At 33.1% G+C, this 21577-nt stretch overlaps 3 protein-coding genes across 4 annotated transcripts; 2 read left to right on the top strand and 1 right to left on the bottom strand.

Annotated features, from left to right (window-relative positions):
• Positions 1-792: 792 nt before the first annotated feature.
• Positions 793-1770, top strand: LOC17885823. The gene has a single exon (XM_006292890.2). The coding sequence runs from the start codon at positions 818-820 to the stop codon at positions 1601-1603; it is 786 nt and encodes a 261-aa protein (XP_006292952.1). The 5' UTR covers positions 793-817; the 3' UTR covers positions 1604-1770.
• Positions 1771-12132: 10362 nt separating this feature from the next.
• On the top strand, positions 12133-14554 carry LOC17885699 (amino acid transporter AVT6A). 2 transcript variants are annotated; one of them, XM_023783530.1, is made up of 6 exons: positions 12133-12279; positions 12558-12993; positions 13074-13226; positions 13309-13512; positions 13604-14069; positions 14160-14554. In XM_023783530.1, exons 2-6 carry the CDS (start codon positions 12576-12578, stop codon positions 14293-14295), a joined length of 1377 nt encoding a protein of 458 aa, XP_023639298.1. In that variant the 5' UTR covers positions 12133-12279; positions 12558-12575; the 3' UTR covers positions 14296-14554. The 2 variants fall into 2 exon arrangements, with proteins under 2 accessions (XP_023639298.1, XP_006292775.1); XM_006292713.2 differs by having other exon boundaries at positions 12133-12473.
• Positions 14555-14710: 156 nt separating this feature from the next.
• LOC17887052 (protein ABHD17B) lies at positions 14711-17483 on the bottom strand. Its single transcript, XM_006293193.2, has 6 exons — positions 16809-17483; positions 16005-16041; positions 15687-15923; positions 15556-15603; positions 15028-15467; positions 14711-14943 (listed from the first exon to the last, which is right to left on the bottom strand). Exons 1-6 carry the CDS (start codon positions 17105-17107, stop codon positions 14871-14873), a joined length of 1134 nt encoding a protein of 377 aa, XP_006293255.1. The 5' UTR covers positions 17108-17483; the 3' UTR covers positions 14711-14870.
• Between the last annotated feature and the right edge of the window lie 4094 nt (positions 17484-21577).

The following is a 21577-nucleotide window of genomic DNA, read 5'->3' as shown; positions in this document are numbered from 1 at the left end:
TTGATATTTTACTAGCAAGATCTTACATTTTTTGTAATGATTTCTTTCCAATTACATCCCTTACAGATATGTATATTTGATCTTTGGGTTGGCTCAATTTAAAAAAATTATTCTGAAATTGTTCTTTAATATTTAAAAATCGAATATTTAATTGAATTTGGATATAAATCAGAAATTTTCAAACAAGTTATATTATTTTCATATCCTATACTATTAAAAGAGAAGTACCTAAAATATCCCAAAAATCATATTTACATGAAGTGTGGTTACTGTAAAAGGTGTAATCATTATCCAAATTGATTTAAAAATAGATTTTACTTGGATCCAAGTATAATCTATTCGTGTAAAAGGTGTAATCATTATCCAAATTGATTTAAAAATAGATTTTACTTGGATCCAAGTATAATCTATTCGGATCGTGAATAAGATATTCAGATCTGGTGTAATGACATGTGAAGTTTTTTCATTGGCACGTAAGTTTTTCTAGAAAAAATAAATAATCAAAAATATAATAAGTAACCAATATTTATGGAAATCATTTATTTTTTTGCCATAAAATCCGGTCTATTAAATTCGGAATTGTATATATCTCTATATTAGTAATTTTGGAGACATAATTTTTATTACTAAAATATTCTATATGTCAAACTATGGAAATTATTGATAGTTCACGGGTAATTTGTTAAAATCACAATTATAATAATAAAGCAAGTTATGAATATCTCCAAAAAATATATTGTAAATATATGTAATTTGAGGGATCTTACCTCCCTCGACCCGAAACCTAGCCGCTTGGTATTTTCAACTCATCATCTCCATGGGAAAGGAGGGCAAGACACTGAAGAGATGCTCCACATCCACCGATGTTGAAGCAGAAGATGGCAAGGGCACCAAGCCTTTGCAGAAAGCTGAGGGAGAGCTACTGACGGATGTAAATCCGAAGAAACGCAAGAAGAAATCTAAGAGAAAGCAAACGAGTGAAGATGATTTGGAACCCAAGAAGAAGCTGGAAACACTCGAGAAGAAGGAGGAGATGGTAAAATTGAGGAAATCTGTCGAAGAGATGACTGAAACTATGAAAAACCTGCAGGAGTTTCTCATGGGAAATACTGATCTACCGGGGATGTCATTGAAGGAGATGTTACTGACCAAGTCCCCTGATACTTCATCCAAGGAGGAAGAACCCCTAGAGAAAAAGGAGAAGTTGGCAACATATGAGTGCTGTTTTGAAACTGAAGATTCAGATGGAGGCCACGACGACTATACTATTTTAGCTAGGGGATTGGATACCCATCGTGCCAGAGATGATATGAAGAACGCATTGAGGGAACATTTCGAGTCATTGGGATGCCAAGTCAGCAGGGTTTTTGTTCCCATAGAGTGTAAAACGGGTGCTCGCTTGGGATTTGCTTTCATTGATGTGGATGAGGGTGATGTAGACAAGGCATTAAGACAAGGTCCTGTGGGAGGTTGGTGTCTTACGCTGCGTGCAGATCAAGAGGAAACCTACACATTCCCCAACTTTAGAGGGTGTGAACATTGTGGTACTTTTCTTTCGGAGCGCCGCATGAAAAGATTTCAAACTAGGGTCTGGCGGTGTTAGCCTCCACAACACTATTGGTCCCTCTGCTACTTGTTTTATATATCCTATCACCAGATGAAAGCTAGTTTTCTTATTTTATGTGTTATCAGAAACTTATATTATGACCTGTACGTACTATTTAGTTGCAAAACTTCCGTTTTGAATTTATGCTTAAATTTATGAAATCATGAAATATGAAAAAAAATATATATATATATGTAATTTTTACGTATATTCCTACTTATACTACAAAAATGGTCAAAATGAATAATTTAACGACAAATATTATTTCGTGTTGTTAAATTTTCACCGTGTTTTTAATTGTATCAAAAATATAATTTACTCGTTTTTTTCCTTTATTATTTTATTTAAACTTATTATACAAATATATGATTCACCGTAATCGATTGCACTGCAATAAAATTAAAATGTAACATATTCCAATCCGTTGAATTATTTCCCCCGCGCTTTAGCGCGTGTCCGAATCTTGTCTAAACATATTTAAAAAGTTTCTAATATATCTCTACCTAATTTTTAAACTAATATATTTCAAACAATTATTATTTTACTTTGTAACAATCCGTCATGTGGGATCCTGCAGCGCATCGACCCTAACATCTCTCATGTGGGCCCAATTTGCAGATCAGTTGGTAACAGCTTGGGCCCACAGGAGAGGTTAGGGTCGATGAGCTGCAACACTGTAATGATGCCATGTGGCGGGGTGTGTCATGTGGCGGAGGATCCCACTGGGCGGGTTGTTACATACTTTCACTTTTTTAATCTTGTTTATAATTGTTAATTACACAATACATATGTCTAACACTTTTTTGTTTTTCATATGTTGCAATTATTTTTTTTGAAGGACATACATTACTAAATTGATAAAGAAAAAATGTATATTCAATATTTTTAAAAATCTTGAATATATCTTTTTCCAAAGATTTTAAAAACTAAATCTAACAATCATTCTAAAACTAAACTAATCCTATTTTCAAAGATTTATAATATCTTTAATATTTTGAAAATTCTTTCTCAACAACATCTCTTAAAAAAATTAATCGTAATATATATGATTTAGAATATAAATGTATATATGTTAGATTTTCATGATATCTTAAGAGTGCATGGGTTAGTTTGCAAAACTCACAATCATATGGTAGAGCATGATTAATATTTGTACGGGTTAGTACGTCACTACAAGAAAATAGGCATTTTACGACTATAGTATTAGTTGCTAAATAGTCGTAAAACAGAGAGTTATGACTATGTTACGACTATAAGAAGTAGTCGTAACTCGGCAGTCATATAGTCATAAAATATAATCTTAATATATATATATATATATATATGATTTAGAATATAAATGTATATATGTTAGATTTTCATTATATCTTAAGAGTGCTCAGGTTGGTTTGCAAAACTCACAATCATATGGTAGAACATGATTAATATATTTATGGGCTAGTATATATCACTACAAGAAAATAGGCATTTTACGACTACAATATTAGTCGCTAAATAGTCATAAAACAGAGAGCTACGGCTATAAGACGTAGTCATAACTCGGCAATCGCTAAATCATGTAGTCGTAACGTAGTCGCTACTTGTTGTCGTAATTGTAGTCGAAACATAGTCGTTAAAATATGTGACCACGTTACGACTATTTTGCGATTAAATAACATGAATATTGCATATGTCGTAACATGGTCGTAAAATAAGACGGACTATTTGGCGACTATTATTTCACTATTTAGCGACTATGTAGTGATTACATAATGTTAAAAAAGAAAAGAAATTGGCTTTTTCTCATCCGAAAGCCAATATTCAAAACCAAACCTAAACCTCGATTACAAAAACAACAACATATATAAGACAACATATAAGTATTTTACGACTAGTCCACCAAATATACAATGTGAGTATGTATTTTTTATGGATGTAATCTCTTATGGGTTAGTCTATAAACTATTTAGTATGAGTGTATTTTTAAACAATGCATTATTTCCAAAGGAAGTCTTTCACTGGTTGGTCCGTCAAACATACATTATGAGTGTGCAATTTGATAACTATAAAGGGTTTTGTATTATTTGGGACTCAATATGAAAAAATGCATGTAGGTGCTAATCATCATGAGGAAGTATTTTGATACATATTTCTAAAAATTATGAGATTAGTATTACACACAACTACCCGATTAAAATAAATTAATCAAGTCATGCATTATATACCTATTTACACATTACATTTTTACTCAGTATTTAAATAATATAATCAATTAATTAATAAAAATTATGAGTATGTGCTGTTGCACGGGTTAACCTACGTTGCATGGAAACTTTTTTCGAAGTGCGTTTCCCGTTTCCGAAACGTTTCAGAAACAGAAACTCTCGGAAACTCGGAAACTACCCATGGAAACACGATTCCTAAAAATTTCCATTTGGAAACTCTATGGAAACTCTCGTTTCCGTTTTTAGATTAAAACAATTATAAAATATAAGAATATGTTGTGATTATAAAAAAAAAAGATTGTATCTATTTCTAATTAAAAAAAAATCAATAAATAAAAATTATGGTCCTAAGAATATGTGGGATGCTGGAGGTGATCAACTTGATTTACTAGATGAGTCTATCTTGGGAGATTTGAGTCTGAAGATTTTTCTCTGGACGAACCTGATTTAGAGACTGTTTTATTTGATAAAAATGATAACGGCAATGCTGGTCTAAACATTTGAATTTGAGCATTTTAGTATTATTTTTAGAGTTTTATTTAACTATTTAGTATTTATGTTTTGAATTTGTGTTGTTTCAAAAATTATTATTTTTAAAAAATATGGATTTTATATTTGGTATTTTAGTATATATATATATATATATATAATTATATATGCATACGTTTCCAAAACGTTTCCATTCCTTAATTTTTAAAAATTGTCGTTTCCCGTTTCCGAAACGTTTCGCTTCCACGTATGCGTTTCCGTTTCCATGCAACCTAGGGGTTAACTAGTCTAATTTTATTTCGCAGATACATCTTTTTGGAGAAAAACAATACTATACACATTTCTTGAGCAAATTTTATATCTTTCCTATAGTTTCCGTACATAATATTCTTTGTTATTTGTTTAAGGAATAATCATTATCTTCTCGTCTTAGATTCAAGGGTGTGGTGTGAGATTTGGCTCCCACATATATCCTTATCCTTAATACCCACACCAGCTATCAAGCTGTCCAAAGTTATAAATAAATCTACATCAATCCGGTATTTGCTATTTGTCAATTTGATAAAAGTGAATTCCCCGCGTTAGGGGGAGAATTGAGAGAATCACCAAAAGAAACACATAAATATTAAAAACTTTGGTTTATCTCAATCTTCCTACAAATTAACGGGAATGGGAAGTACAAAAAGGAAAAATCGCACACTTATTAAGTTTGGCAAACTATTTATTTGATGTATTCACATATATAAGAAGGGTGACGAAATCCTATATCCCCGCTGCTAACACTCCATCAAGGATAAATGTTCCCGAAGAACATGTTAATGTGAATAGGGCAAATGAACATGTTAAATTAAAGCGCGGGAGGCCAATAGGATCGACCGATAGAAATCCCCGAAAGAGACACAAATTGGGAGTAAATGTTCGAGAAGAACCATGTAATGAAAATGTCTAAAAGACATATATCAAAAGGTACGAGAAGAACCATAGAAAGAAGGATTAAAGATCCTAGAAAAATCAAAGATGCAGAAGCATCTAAGAAAATTTGTTCAGTCAAACTACAACGATCACTAAACGGATTAAAGCAGTCTGGACATGTGTGGTATAATCGCTTGAGTGAATACTTATTGAGTAAAGGATACATCAACAATGCGATATGCCCTTGTGTATTTATTATGAAATCTTTGTTAGGATTTGTGATCATCATTGTATATGTTGATAACCTAAGTATAATTGGAACTCAAAAGGAGATGGATGATGCAAGAGCTCACATGAAAGAAGAATTTGAAATGAAAGATCTTAGAAAGACAAAAATTTGTCTAGTAATCTAGATCAAGCATTTCCAAGACGGAATGTTTTGTGCATCAATCAAATAATCACAAGACAATGATGATTGTGTCGCTGAGATAAAAGGAGGTTATATCAAGAGTGATAGGACAAAAAATCTTCTTCTGAGATTTTCTCCTATACTCAAGAAGTTAAAGAAAAGAAGGAAGTTGAAATCCAAAACATTCGTTCAAGCGACAATGTTGCAGAACTTTTTACAAAGTCACTTCCCTCCACGACATTTAAGAAGTATATTCAAAGTATCGGAAAGCATGGTGTACGAGACGTTTGAAGAAAGAAGATATATCTTTTCCAGGGGGAGCGTTACTGCACTATCTTTCCCTTAACATGGTTTTTATCCCGAACGGGTTTTTCCATGATAAGATTTTTAACGAGGCAGTATACTGCATGTACACAGTAATGATTAATCAAGGGTAGTGTTATAAAACATGTTTTAAACATGTGATTAATGCATTACTTAATCACTAAGGAAACATCTCTTTTGGACATACATCCCCCTCGGACATACATCTCCCTTGGACAATTTTATAGACTAAGTAACTTACTCACTAAGCTATGTAACACTCTAATTAGATGAACATAGCTACTCTTTGTGAGAGCTTATGTGAAAGATAATAAGATGAGATCTTCTCCATTCTCTCTGGTTTTAATTCTCTCTTTGTTCACTATGTGGTCTTTGTTTACAACACATACAAGAGATATTTACTAGAAAAAAACGGCTTCGGATCTTGTCTTGGAGAGAGCCATAATCATGTGCTATCATAAAGTAAGTGGAAGACCTAAGTAGCTGATGGGGAGTTGTTAAATTGGAATGTCATGTGTAATGTCCACGTCTACAAGTCCCCTCCCCCTCCCCTCCAAAAAAAAATAAGTAGTTATTTGCAGAAAAAGTAATGAATCAGCTATGCCTTTCGGAAAAAGGTACAATGTCCACCAAACTTCAGAATGAGGTACTTCTGTTTTTGACAATTACTTTATTACCCTCACTTATCTGAGAACATACTGCTTCCTTACTTAATGCTAGTTATTTATTAAACTATTTTTAACACATAACATAAACTAAGTGAGCTACGTAGGTGAATATTAGACACTACATTCGATAGGTTATTGTGAATATAAGGAGAATCATCTCATTTGACTAAGGGTGTTAATCATTTTGGTGGATATTACGACATTGTTGGTTAATTAGATATGGGGTTTTCAAGGATTTTGCTTGGTTTGATTAGTCCATAACCTAGGGTTTAATGAATATATTTTTTTAATTAGATATGGGGTTTTTAAGGATTTTTCTTGAGTTCATTAGTCCATAACCTATGGTTTAGTGAATATTATTTTTAACCAATTTCACTTGCTATTAAAAAATCAGAGTTATAGAAATTATTTGAGTTTCGAGTGCACTGAATCGGCGTTTCCCATTAGAGGCTGAAATGTCAGCTACAGTTGGTTTTGTTAATTTTTAATGCTCTCGGGCTTCTGATGCCTAATTGCAAAGTTAGAAGCGGAATAATGCCTTCCTTTATAATAATATCATAAAACAGGTTTACTAGTACTGATACGCAATCCCAAAATAGTCGCAAATGCCACTACTACCAACATAGTCTGGTGAGGGGAAAATAATCAAAATCAACCCAGACTATTTGCTGGCGGAATTTTTATACCCATACTATGATAACCGCCAAATATCAGCTTAAATCAGTAAAAACAATAATTTCACAACCTAAACTATATGAAATTAGCCCAAAATCAACATATGCTGAAATGGTGTTAGTTAACCGTTTAACGACGATGAGTCAGCCGACACCATACCAATGACGGGGCATCAAAGTTTAGTAAACTGACGTCGTTTGTGAGTTTAGGGTTCTCGAATCAAAAAATTACTTAAACAAACTTCCACCGAATCTTCATTTTGAGATCCTCAAACCCACGAAACGACGTCGTTTTACACAACTCTGATGCCCGTCATTACCAAGGTGTCGGCTAACTCGTCGCTATTAAGCAATTAACTAACACTTTTTCGGCATATGTTAATTTTGGCTAATTTCATATAATTTAGGTTGGAGATTTTAGTTTTTATTGAGTCTAGGTTGATATTTGCCGGGTATCATAGTTTGGATATAAAAAACTGTCAGCAAATAGTCTCGATTGATTTTGGCAAATTTCCCTAGAAAACATTGTATTCTCTCTGTTCTTTATGATTCTCTTTTTTTAGAATTGTTTTCTTACAAAATATGTATTTTAAGTTATCTATAGATTCTTATTAGTTAGTTACTGATGATGAATTGTAATTTAAAAAACATATTGTTAATCTAAATTATTTTTTAAAAATGCAAAATAAAAAATTGATGTATTTATGAAAAAAATTAACATGCTTCAAAATATATGTGAAATGAATAAATAATGTATTAATTGTAAACAAAATAAATATTTTCATTAAAAAAAATAATGCAATAAAAAACCTGTGAATATAACTCATTACAACTACAAGAAATTATTTGGCTCTTGGGGTTGGAATGATTTATATTCGTCTTGATGTTATGAATTAACCAATTCATGAAAAATAATTCATGAAAAATGAATTAACCATTTCTAAAATTGAGAATCGTTTGTTAATAATACTTTTAAAAAGTCGCATTTACATTTTAAATTCTGGACGTGGAAACCCGTTAAAGTATATATGTTGTTATGACTACATGATGCAACTCAAGTCGTAAACATTAATACTTTCTTAATATGTTAATACATGGCTCAGATTTGCCTTACTGTCTATTTATCTCTGACTGGGTATACAATTAAATAAAGGCCATGAGGATGAATTGACTAATGATGATTGATCAAATTAATACTTTATAATACATATTGATTAAGATTTGACGTTTTGATTACAATAGAGCCAAAACTTGGTACTAATATTTAGTAATATTTTGTGATTGTAAGCAAGAGGTGCGAGAGGACATTAAATAATTAGGAATATTAGTTCCTACCAATCTTTCCTGTCCACAAATTGTGTTTGAAATAAAATAATGAACTAAGTTGTCTTTTTGGTTACTTCTAATGTTCTGACTTCTGAGAATCTGAGGGATAAAGATGAATACGAAGAGGAAAACAGACTAATGTGATGACTGGTGACTGAGATGTCTTCAGTTAAAAGATTGTCTCAAATAATAACATATGTGTAAAAGTAAATCTATACCAAAAAAGAATATTAGTTTTCCAAATTTTGAAAGTATAAGGATCATATTAGATGTTTAAACAACTGAGCCCTTCGAAAAACAAACATTTACATAAGACTATAAAAGATAGTTATCATATGTATCTAACACATAAGCCAAACACTCGGCTAAACTTGTACAAACCAGGGTATAATTTTTCAAAATTAGATGTGATTGGTAATACGGACATTGGCGTGATGACGTTTTCTAATACGATTACGCAAAATAATTACCAATTAAAAAATATGCAAAAATTGCAAAAACTTTGTTTTTGCTTAAAAAATAAAAATAAAAAAAACTGGCCGACCCATTAACCAAATTCCTACATTTGTAGGAAGCGGGACTCGATCCCTGATGTGAGGTGTGATGGGGCCTATTAGCAGTGGATTTACTATTTGCTACTAAATTATGGTCACTTCACTACCAGAAACTTTAATAACAATAAAGACTCGAAAGAAGAGTTTAAAAACAATGAGCATCTTGGCAATTTAGCATGAACAGACACATCTTGATAAGCTCTATGCGGTATGTGACATAACGTATGTCACAAATGATAAACGTTGATCTAATGTCCAACTATGAAGAGAGAAAATTTATTTGCTTTTTCACAAACCGAGCAATACAAGCAAAACCGGCTTTCTGGCTAAGAAAACAAGCTTTGATTTGCAACCTTAGTTATAATATATATTAACTATAATTTTATTAATATTCGTAAATCGAAACATTCTAAATATGCTCAGCCAAACCTTACACAAATGAAATCCAGTAGCAAAGAAAATCAGAAAAGCTAACGGTGAAGAAAAGAAAAATCGGATCCTGCTGGTTGTCAAAGGCAAAATGACTAAAGCATTAACTCAACATGCTCAAGAGTCACAACTTTTCGGCCATAGCAAAGGATAGAAAACCGGAAACAAAAGAGATCGGTTTATGTCAGTGGCCTCTTTCCTCCATCGCACAAGACCCGCCACAAGTCTCCCCGACAACACGGTTTTGCAGTGTCAAGTCATGACCTAGCAAGTCGACACACTCATATCTAATATTTTCCTCCCTTAACTAGAGCTCACCAAGATTCGAGCAAACTCATCCTCGATCTGCACGGGGGGATGCCAAACACGGTAGAGACAAATAGTGGCGTCTCAAACCAAACAAAACCAAGTGTCGGCATCAACCATATCTACCGTTAACCCTCTCGTAAAAACGTGCATCCTTCCAATTCCCCACCAACTTCTCCCGTAGACGCAACTATATAATGGTAACCACCGCTACAAAGAACCCCAACCGCACACCCAAGGCCATGACCACATCGATGGAGAAATCCACACAACAATGGACAGAGAAGAGGAGCAGCTCACTCTTGGATCACCTTTGATTGGCTATGACCAACGATGAAGAACTGATCGGAAAAATGAAAAAACAGATGTAAAAATCGCCCACGGGAGAGAAAAGCTCGAAAACCAATGCAACGATTGTGCCCTCCACCTTAGTTACAATATAATTATCAAACGACCAAACTTTATTCTCTAGGCTGGTATCACATTTTATTCTTTCATAATTTAGCGGATACTAAAACAAAACTCTCGTCGAGTGAATAAAACTTCACAGCTTCATAAAACAATAATATCAAAAAGCTCTCGAATAATATCTCAAACTAATATTTCATTATAACTTTTCTTAATAAACCTTTAGAACTACATAAATCTTTGCCTCCATCATTTGAAACCTCTTTAGACAATTACCAAAACATAAAGTCATACTTAGAAGCAAGTTCGCTAGGTAACTAAATATGTGTTTAGATTACCCAGAACATTCAAAAAAAACATGATTTATGAATTCTGTCTTTGCAGTACTACATCGTATATATTAAGGGTATGAATAGAGAACAATACAAAAGTAGTTAATCAGCTAAAGTAGAAAATTTGCTTTTATGTTCGTATTCAAACAAAAAAAATATTTAGCAAATGAACTGCTTTTTAACTGTTTTTCTGAACTGTTATAAAAGAAATGGGATATATTTTTTCATGTTTTTTTTTTGTAATAAACAGAGCAGTCCACCCATAACCATTTAGGAGGGGAAAACGAGGAAAATCTACCCAAACTATTTCCCGAAGGTATTTTCATACTCTAACTCACGTACTCTAAATTTTACAACCCAAACCAGCTTTCAATTCATATAACCAACCTGAACCACATCAATTTTTGTCGATTTCAACCTCGACGTTAACAATATCCCTGCCCATCTTGAAGATTTGGACAATCAAGCTTAAACTTCTGTAAAAACTAGACTTGGTTTTTACATAAGCTTAAGCTTGATTGTCCAAATCTTCAAGATGGGCAAGGTTACTGTTAACGTCAAGGTTGAAATCAACAAAATTTGATATGGTTCAGGTTGGTTATTTACATTGAAAGCTGGTTTGGGTTGTAAAATTCAGAGTACGCGAGTTTGGGTTTGAAAATATCTTCGGAGAATAGTTTGGGTTAATTTTCCCTGTTTTCCCCCATTTATGAGTGTATGTGTTGAGTTTTTGTCTTTTATTTTTATTTATATTTAATATTAATGAATATAAAAAACAAATATATATATTTATATATATATATATATATATATATATATTTTGAAGCATTCGAACCACTTGATCTGCATTTGTTCTGATTGATCTGCTTGATTTACTTTCGTTTTGTTCGTAATCTGCTTGATCTGCTATGTTTGATACGCTCTTCCCATTCGACTGCTATGTTTGATACGCTCTTTCCATTCGAAGTGTAAGTTATTAACTATCACATACATAATACTTCTTCCTAAACTTGTAGTGAACTCTTAAACATCCTGAAAATGCATGCCTCATAAAAATACAAACTTTATACTCTATCTCACTCCTTCTGTTTTCTAATTTTGACGTATACACTCAATTACATAGTTTTTTAAACTCTTGAATCTCAAAATACAACTCTCTTCTTTTATTATTTTATTTTTGGACAGCATTTTAACACCATTAATTCTTCACTATTATATACTTTTCAACCATATTAAATACGAGTTCACTGAATCTTCAAAACTGCGTCGATTCTCACCCAAATCCAATCAGCACCACCTAAGAGTCAAAACTCAAAACAAATCGTCACCATAATATACAGTAAACAAAAAATTTAACAACAAATATTTTTAATTTATCACCACTTCCTGTTAAACACGTTTCTCATTAACCAATAACAAACAAAATTTTCTTTTAAAAGATTATTACAAGAGTTTCGTATAGACAAAACATCATTTGCATCGTCAGCAAAACCAAATTCGTGTGGCCTATAATTTCCCATCATCCCCCAAATCTTTTTCCCCTCAAATCTTCTCTCTAATCTTCTACTTTGGTGTCTGATTCAATCAAAATCCAAGACGATTTCAACTGGGTTTCAATCAATTTTAGGTCTTTTTGATGTAAGTTTTGAATCAAAGTTCAAATTCTTTATCCACAAAATAAAAGTCAAATTTCAATTTTGTCAGCTTAAAACTCAAATTCCATTTCCTGGGTCAATTCAGTTTTGATCAAATTCAACTGGGTTTGAATCAATTTTATAACTTTTGATTCATACTTGCGTAATCAGTTGAATCAAACCTCGTCTCTGTTTAAGGTTCGTTTGCATCAATGGTTATTGAAAAGTTTGTTTTTTTAATATTGTCTGAAGATTTGTTTTGTCTAATTTAAATGTTGACAGCTTGTTGAATAGAAGAAGATGACGATTGAAGATGTTACTCCGATACCAAAGAGGAACGGTTCATCATCTGATGAAATCGTTGCTCCGTTATTACCAAAGTCACAAGGAGATGAAGTTGCTTATGATGAATTTAATGGAGCTTCGTTTAGTGGAGCTGTGTTTAATCTTTCTACTACTGTGATTGGTGCTGGTATCATGGCTTTGCCTGCTACGATGAAGATACTTGGTCTTGTACTTGGAATCACTATGATTGTTGTTATGGCTTTCTTGACTGATGCATCCATTGAGTTCTTGCTTAGGTTTAGTAAAGTTGGCAAGAATCGTACTTATGGTGGTTTGATGGGTGGTTCTTTTGGTAATCCTGGAAGGATTTTGCTTCAAGTCGCTGTTTTAGTTAACAACATCGGTGTTTTGATCGTTTACATGATCATCATTGGTATTGTAACTATCAATCTTTTGAGATTCTGATGATGATTTGTTACTTTGTTGTTGAATCTTTTTTTGTGTGTTTTGTAGGTGATGTGTTGGCTGGTAAGACAGAAGATGGAATCCATCATTTCGGTGTTCTTGAAGGATGGTTCGGTCATCATTGGTGGAACGGAAGAGCTGCTATTCTTCTTATTACAACTCTGTGTGTGTTTGCTCCATTGGCTTGCTTCAAACGAATTGGTTAGTGTTTTGAGTTCTAACACGAATTGTCTGATCAGAGACTCCTAAATTGTCTGATGTATTATTATGCTTTTCTTTGCAGATTCTTTGAAGTTTACATCTGCCTTATCTGTGGCTTTGGCGGTTGTGTTTCTCATCATTACAGCGGGAATTTCGATTATGAAGTTGATTAGTGGTGGTGTGGCGATGCCAAGATTGCTACCAGATGTTACCGATTTAACATCCTTTTGGAATCTATTCACAGTTGTGCCTGTTCTTGTTACCGCGTTCATTTGCCATTACAATGGTATGTATGAGAGTTCTTAACTTGAAAGTATAGCTTTAATGAATGAATTAAAAAAAAAAATCATGTGTTTGGTTTGCTTGATTTGTTGCAGTTCACAGCATACAGAACGAGCTGGAAGACCCTACTCAGATAAGACCTGTTGTCCGATCAGCACTTATGCTTTGCTCATCTGTTTACATAATGACAAGTATTTTCGGGTTTCTCTTGTTTGGCGATGATACTCTCGATGATGTCCTTGCAAACTTTGACACCGATCTTGGAATCCCTTTTGGTTCTATCCTCAATGATGCGGTTCGAGTTAGCTATGCGCTTCACCTGATGCTTGTATTCCCAATTGTTTTCTACCCTCTGCGGATTAACATTGACGGGCTCTTGTTCCCTTCTGCTCGATCGTTAACTACCTCAAATGTGAGGTTCGGTTGCCTCACTGCCGGTCTCATTTCTGTAATCTTCATGGGTGCAAACTTCATCCCGAGCATTTGGGATGCTTTCCAGTTCACTGGAGCAACTGCAGCCGTTTGTCTCGGCTTCATCTTCCCAGCTTCTATTATATTAAAGTAAGTTGATTCTTCATATACATCTACGAACAATCCTAAGCAGATTTGTTTTTTGGTTATTCATTTTCATTTTTTTTTATGTTGTTGCAGGGATCGCCATAGCAAAGCAACAAGGCGGGACACGACCTTAGCCATTTTCATGATCGTTCTTGCGGTATTGTCCAATGCAATCGCCATTTACAGCGATGCTTATGCGTTATTCAAGAAGAACGCACCTCGTGAGTAAACTTGGCTGAGAAACTTGTGTAATTGGGTGTTTCTGGATGAAGAAATAGAAAAGAAGCAATTGCTTTTTCTTCTATGTGATAATCAAATAATGAAGAAGACAATACTTCTCTTCTCTATATGTTTGTACCATTGTTGTTGAGTGTTCTTCCAAAGCGGACTTTTGCGTGCTTCTGGTTATATATACATATACCACCTTGAGTGATGTTTGTAGAAACTATGTATAAAATGTAATGCAGATTCATAGTTTCTTTCTTTCATGACTCTTTCTAAATTAGATGCATCATATTACAATTGCTTCAACTAGTGTAGATCTTAGTTTTAAAAACCGCACTTTGCGTGAGCCTTGGCACTAGATGATCCTTATGGTATATGCGAGTCATAACCTATGCATATTCTGATCTGTTGTTTCATACTTCATGATAACAAAATCAAGCTTTTGAATTCAGCAGGACTTGTTAAATTCCAAAACACAAGACGAAGTAAGTGGAAAGAGATAACAAACAATTATAATTAGATGTTTTGAATCCATATTTGAGTGAGTGTCTATGTGTGTTTCATGTTTCTTCTCTCACCTCACTTAGCTGTTGTTGTAGGCTTGAAACAGTCTATGTTGCAAAATCCTACTGATCTTATCATCTCCCCAAACCTGTCGTCAAGGTGATCAGTCATCATATAACCATCACCATCATCATATGATAAAATCATATAAATCTGACAAACTGTTTTTTACCTGTCAATGCTATTCCTCCCTTTCTCTGGTTGTAGTAGTTGCTGTTCTGCGGAATTACTCGGTTTCTGAGACCCGTCAACACTTTTTCTCGTTCTCTCTCTCTTGTCAACACTAGGCCTCGCTTTATCTGTACTCAGCTTTGGCATTTCTCTTTGATCCATACTTGTTCTTGATTTCTCTCTTTGATCTGTGCTTGGTCTTGCAGGTTCTCTAATATCCGTACTGCTCCTCGCCTTCTCAGTTGGTGGCACTGGTCCGTTTCTAAGATGAGGTGATTTTTCAATTGCCGACACAAATTTCCTTAGATGTTTTATGTATTGCGGGTATAGCTCTAAGTCACAGTGGTTTCCTCCTTTGATCCAGAGTGGTTCATATTTTTCTTTACACAGATCAAACAATTGCTTCCCATGAGACCAATTAACAACATCATCTGATGTTCCCTGCACAAACACACCCGAAAGCCTTGGTAAATAATGAAACAACTTTGAAAGGAAAGAAAAACCGAAACGAACATGAGATGATACGCACGTGAATTACCAAAACCGGACATTTGACAAAAGATATCTTCTCGATATTCTGCAATCGCAAAAACATATTAGAACAGTAGTAATACCCGCAAACACGAAAAAAAAAAGCGGACAATGAGATTGTAATATTGCCTTGTAAATGTCAAACCAGTAAGTTCGTTTGACAGGGTACATGACTCTAAGACCGGATGCAATAGCACTATGAAGAACAACAGCTCGTAGGTTTGGTAACCGAGAAGCTAATTCTAAAGTCGGACCGCTTCCTACAGATTGTCCATATAAGATAACGTCTTGTTCCTTCACACCATATTTCTCCTCCAAACATCTATATACCGCTTCTATATCGCAATACGTGTTCTGTTCACTAGGCTGTTGGGAGAAACACCAGAGTAACATTATATACATCATTTTGAGAAGTTTGATAGATTTATCAAATACAATGAATCATACCTTCCCTGAAGACCTCCCATAACCTGAATAATCATACCTGAATCATAAACACAATCAAATAAACAAATCAATATTCATACAATGGATCTCACTTATGTCTGATCTAAGATATACATTCTCAATCACTCATGATACTCCTCTACTTTTTCGTCATCTACAGCCTCAAGATGCACAGACACTAACCAAGAAACCAAAAACTTGTCTTAAATCCTAATCCGTGAGAATAACTTCAATATCTACAAAAAGCCAAATATTGCAGAAACCAATCCTATGGATCCTAGTATCCTACTTATGATTCTTTCTCAATTACTAATGATTCTCCATTATTTTTCAAACCGACAAAACAAAAAATCTTGTCCTAATCCATTCATACATACATTCTCAGTTACTTATGAGTTTCCTTTACTTTTTAGCCATCTACAACGTCAAGAAGCACAGAAACTAACCAAGAAACCAAAAACTTGTCCTAAATCCTAATCCGTGAGAACAAGTTCAAACTGCCTCCGAAGCCCAAATATTGCAGAAACCAATCCAACAGAACCCATTTATATCTGATGTAATAAGTCAGATCATGTTCTAGTTGACATGACATGCAAATGTAGTACTAGAAGAGCAATACTCTAATGAGGAAAGTAATGCAAACTCGCCAAATCACAACAGATCCATTACCATTCTTTCTCAATTACTAATGACTCTCCACTACTTTTTAAACCGACAAAACAAAAAACTTGTCCTAATCCATGAAACACCTTCAAATATGTCTCAACCAACCAATTCAAAGCAAGAAGAGTAAAACTAAATTACCCAATTAAGTTGACACGAAGATGAAGGCTGAGCTCAGAGAAAAGCTCAAACATCTGACCAAGATCGGCTGCGTTACCATGAGAATACAACAGCGTAAGTGAGGCTGTAGGGTTCTTAATATACGCCGCAACCACCTGATTTCCTCTCTTCGTTTTCAGCTTCAATACTTCAACGTTCTCCTTCACGTTCTCTACACCAATCAGCTTCAGCTCCCCTCCTACAACCTCTACGCCATACGACGGCGGATTTGGCGGGAAGAACGCGAACTTCGCCGCCATTGATGACGTCACCGCCCCCATTATAGCCAAAGGTAACGAGACTTCTCCGGGAGGAAAAAAAACAATGAATCCACAGATTCTGAGAGATACCCTGTTCTTTATACGAATCAAGAAACCGGAAAAAACGAAACTTTTCCAGGAAAATTACAAACTTTGCTCTGTTTTGAATTCGATTATGTTGAGAAAAGAAAAACAGAACACAAAGGGGGAAACACAGATGCAGAACCAAGTTTATAATAAATTAAAAAAGCGTTATTTATTTATTTTGAGAAGCCAATAATAAAGAAAAGTTCAAAAATTCAAACTTTGATCTAGATTTGTGTTGACTCACAGACCCAGAGAGAGAGAAGATGGAATTGAAGGTTTTTTAAGAGAGTAGAAGAAGAAGAAGAAGAAGAAGAAGACATCAATGGAAGATTTTTTTCTTTTTTCAAAGATAAAAATTGGAAAAAAGATTTGGAGAGAAGTGGAGAGAGAGAATTTAGGGTTAGCAGTTTTCACGGGGGAGGAAGAGGAAAATCCGGTGATGCGGAGGAGGAGGAGGAGGAGGAGGAGAAGCAATAGCACGTGTCTTTGTTTTATTTAATTTCTTGCTTTTTTTCTTTCTTACATTAGTATTTATGACTCTTCATAGTCTTAAATGAGTAAGTAGCCTTTATGTTTAAACCTTATACTAATTTTACTTTTAAATTTGTTTAAAGTTTAAACCCATCCTTTTAATATAAGGATTATTGCCATTTTGAGTTACAATGGAATTTGTTAAAACCTAAGCTGCATGGAATCGGAAGCGGGTACGCGGAAGCGGAAGCGTTTGGAAACGTGGAATCGAGTTTTTTCAAAAATTTAGGAAGCGGGTACGTGTTGGAAGCGTAAATACATATAAATATATATAATATCAAATATCTAATATGATGATTATAAAAGTCATATTTATAAATATATAATAGATTGTTTAGTTTTGTCATTTATATAATGATGTAAGGTGGTACAGTGGTTAGTTGATTTGTGACTCTTAGCAAGGACATGAGTTCGATCAACATAGTTTTTTTTTTAATTAAAATTTTATATTAAACAATAAAGATCCCAACCTTTTTTCAAAACCCTAAACTACAGAGAGCGACTGTTTTTATTTTTTTCACAGTTTTCTTCATTCACTTTTATTTTATACATTATTTTGCTAAATCTAAGTATGTTATTTGATATTAACCAAAATCAGACATAAAAATCTAAGATCTAACTAAATCTAAAATTTTGCCGCGACGCTTCCAATCTCCTCCTCCACGCTTCCTACTCGGAAGCTTACGCTTCCACACGATTCCAAAAGACTCATTTTCAGAAGCGCGATTCCAAGCGATTCCGAACGATTCCGCTCCCGTTTCCGGTTCTGAAGCGAGAAGCGACACATCTCCGGCGATTCCATGTAACGTAGGTTAAAACCTAATTGTATGGTTTTTGGGTTTGATTTCGGTTTAGTTTTACTATCTTCGGTTTTACAAAAAATGGATATTATATAAAACTGTATATAATTCGGGTTGGATGCAATTCATGTTTTCAGTTATATAGTTTATCAGTTATAAAATATATATATATATATATATATATATAATTATATGTATTTTAGTTTGAATAAGGTAAGTCAATGTTCATAAAAATAAATTATATAACTTTGTTACATAAATAAAAGTAAAATTAAAATAGAAGTAAGAAAGATAAACATAACTCAAAGAGTATAATTCAAATCTAGTTTCGTAAATCCAAATATTTAAGAAAAATAATAATTATGAACCTAACAAAGAAAACCATTATATTAAAAAAATATAATTATATATAATTATCCTATATTTTCATCAAACACTAAAAAGTTATCATTCGGCTTTACGGTTTTAAAATCAATCCTAAACCAAAAATTAAGTAAAAATTACTACCAATTAGAGTTTTAAGATAAATCATAACCAACTATAACACCAAATCATTTACTTTTATTTTGTTTGGTTTCTTAAATTATGGTTTTTTGCCTACTTCCTAATTATGAAGATGTGTTAATTATGAAGATATGTTTTGTACTTTTCAAAGAAATTTAGTTATACTTCCCTCCTAATTCTAATATATAATCAAATAACTGTAATGTAAATAATTTTCTTAACATAATATAAATTACTAGATTTAGCTATTTGGGATATGTTTAGCGACTAGCGAGTGAGTGTGAAGGTGATGTTTCCATAATAAGTTTAGATTAGATTAGTTAATAGTTATGATGAATCGACAACTACGTCCAACACGTGTCACTCCAGGAGCTGTGCTATCTTAGATCTTTGCAAGAAGAGGAAATGCCAACAAATTAATAAAATAAAAAGCTCTTTTTTCTCTGTCCTTTATTTTTATTTTTGGGGTTGAAATAACAAAAATGATATGACACATCTTGAGATAACGTTTCGTCCTTTATTAATTGTCTTTTTTTGGGGTTTGTCCCAACAAAAATTAATATTAAATCCGAAACCAATAATGATGCAAAGATGATTACAGAAAATGAAGAAAAGTAACAATTATTGTATCCATAATGATTCAGCAAAACGTTAACCATGTCCATTAGAAAAAAAAAAGACAGAATCAAGCTTATATTAATTTATGGGATAATTGGAAATATAAAAGATTTTTTTGAATAAAATTTGTCGATATATTACTTTCTTTAAATAAGTTTGGTGAAATATTTATAATAATAAACTTATTATATCTTTCATTATGAAATTAAATAAAGTAAGCTTTAATTAAAATCCTTTATGTTTAAATTAATAACCACCAAATGAAAGTTGATAAAATAAAATAAAAATTTAAAAATAATATATATATATATATATAATCTTATAATTATTAAATAATAAATCAAATTAAAATAAATTAAATTAAATTATAATATATACTCTCTATGTCGTATAATATAAGAGTTTTGTAAAAATACGAATATAATATAAAAAATATTATATCATTGAAAAATTCAACCAATAAAAAAATAATGCAAAACTTATTCAAAATTAATATAAATTAATGCATAAAAATAAAATAAAAATAATAAATTAGGAGAAAAGAAAATTCTTTAAAATCGTATAGGTATTATATTTATCAATGAAAATTGAAAATAAAATGTTATCTTTTATAGAAAAAATGAATAGATTTTTTTTTCAAAGACCCGGCCCAATTTATTAAATAATAATCTCGTATTTATTAGCTAACTAATCCAAATTAAACATGCATCAACCAGTGAAACATAACAGTTAAACTAGAAATACTAATTAGAGTAGTTATCATAAACGGATAAAAACCTAATAACCAAAAACCAATAAAGCAACATTCTTAAATATGCTTAATCCAGGTTCCAACAAATATCAAATAACATAAAAGTTTCCCTATTAACTCGATCCTAGATAATCCTTCTCATCATCCTCACAATTCCACGACCATATCTTATATATGCCTGCAATACAACATAAAAGAGATTCATGAGTATTATCACAAATAATAGTGCTCCTCATAATAATAGATTATACACACAAGCTACGTAAAACAATACAACACTTAAACAAAAGTACAAAACAATCAAACAAATCAAACTAGACAAACAAGAAATTGATAACTCCTAGTCGAACTTGATATCGATAGGCACCCTTCTTTGTGTCGATCTCCACCTCGACACAAGTCGTAATGCCATGACCGCCATCTTCGTAAGTGGACAACATCTCCACTCCCGATCCATGGACCACCTTTCATGATGGGACCCACATCATCTCACTATGCCCGTGAGCCCACTATATCCGACGATCGATTTAAAGAATTATTTATCAACCCTACAAATCACCACATGATGATTTCATGTGTTTTGTCTTTACTCATACAGCTCCATAATCACATTCTCGAAGTACACTTAATTGTGGAGTTCTCTGAGGACATTAGACCATAAAGATAAGTCCACATTGGTGACATAGTGATAAAATCAATTATTTTAAATCTTTCCTGCATTTCCTGAAACCAGGGTGACACAATTCACCCCCATTAACATATCTTAACGTGCTCTTTGCGCACCAAGATAGTCACCCCATGACATTGTGAGTCCTTATAACCTCACACTCGTTTGGGGTTTGTGATACATGATTGGAATAACTACAATTTTAGATTACACAAGAGTCAAGATATTCTAGACTTAACTTGCGGAAGGTAGAATTCACGAGCTGATTCTGAAGAACTATCTCGTGAATCAAGGGGTGGTACATGGGCTAATCGACTCACTCGATCAATAAACGAATAAAGGTTGTTGAATCACTCAACAAACTTTATCCACAAGTTTTTAGAGCACTAAGTGACTCACTCTTGCTAAAACACCAAAGAACAGCCACAGAAACCTCCAGAAAACTCTCCAGAACCTCTCCTTAAGCTTCAAGAACAAGCCAACACACAACTTTCTCTCTCTCTCTCTCTCTCTCTCTCTCTCTCTCTCTCTCT

This window comes from Capsella rubella, unplaced genomic scaffold, assembly GCF_000375325.1.
Source record: "Capsella rubella cultivar Monte Gargano unplaced genomic scaffold, Caprub1_0 scaffold_5, whole genome shotgun sequence".
Lineage (NCBI taxonomy): Eukaryota > Viridiplantae > Streptophyta > Magnoliopsida > Brassicales > Brassicaceae > Capsella > Capsella rubella.
Note: the sequence above shows the minus strand (reverse complement) of the source record. Positions and strands in the feature narration are given on the sequence as shown.

Bases quoted from the DNA above. Each gene is read 5' to 3' on its own strand.
- LOC17887052 (XM_006293193.2), bottom strand. From the start codon at position 17,107: ATGGGGGCGGTGACGTCATCAATGGCGGCGAAGTTCGCGTTCTTCCCG. The intron at 16,042-16,808 runs GTAATTTAGTTT...TTTATGATTCAG, and splicing joins CTTCGTGTCAACTTAATTGG to GTATGATTATTCAGGTTATG. The intron at 14,944-15,027 runs GTAAAAAACAGT...CCTTGACGACAG, and splicing joins GGGAGGAATAGCATTGACAG to GTTTGGGGAGATGATAAGAT.
- LOC17885823 (XM_006292890.2), top strand. From the start codon at position 818: ATGGGAAAGGAGGGCAAGACACTGAAGAGATGCTCCACATCCACCGAT.
- LOC17885699 (XM_023783530.1), top strand. From the start codon at position 12,576: ATGACGATTGAAGATGTTACTCCGATACCAAAGAGGAACGGTTCATCA. The intron at 13,513-13,603 runs GTATGTATGAGA...GATTTGTTGCAG, and splicing joins GTTCATTTGCCATTACAATG to TTCACAGCATACAGAACGAG. The intron at 14,070-14,159 runs GTAAGTTGATTC...ATGTTGTTGCAG, and splicing joins CCAGCTTCTATTATATTAAA to GGATCGCCATAGCAAAGCAA.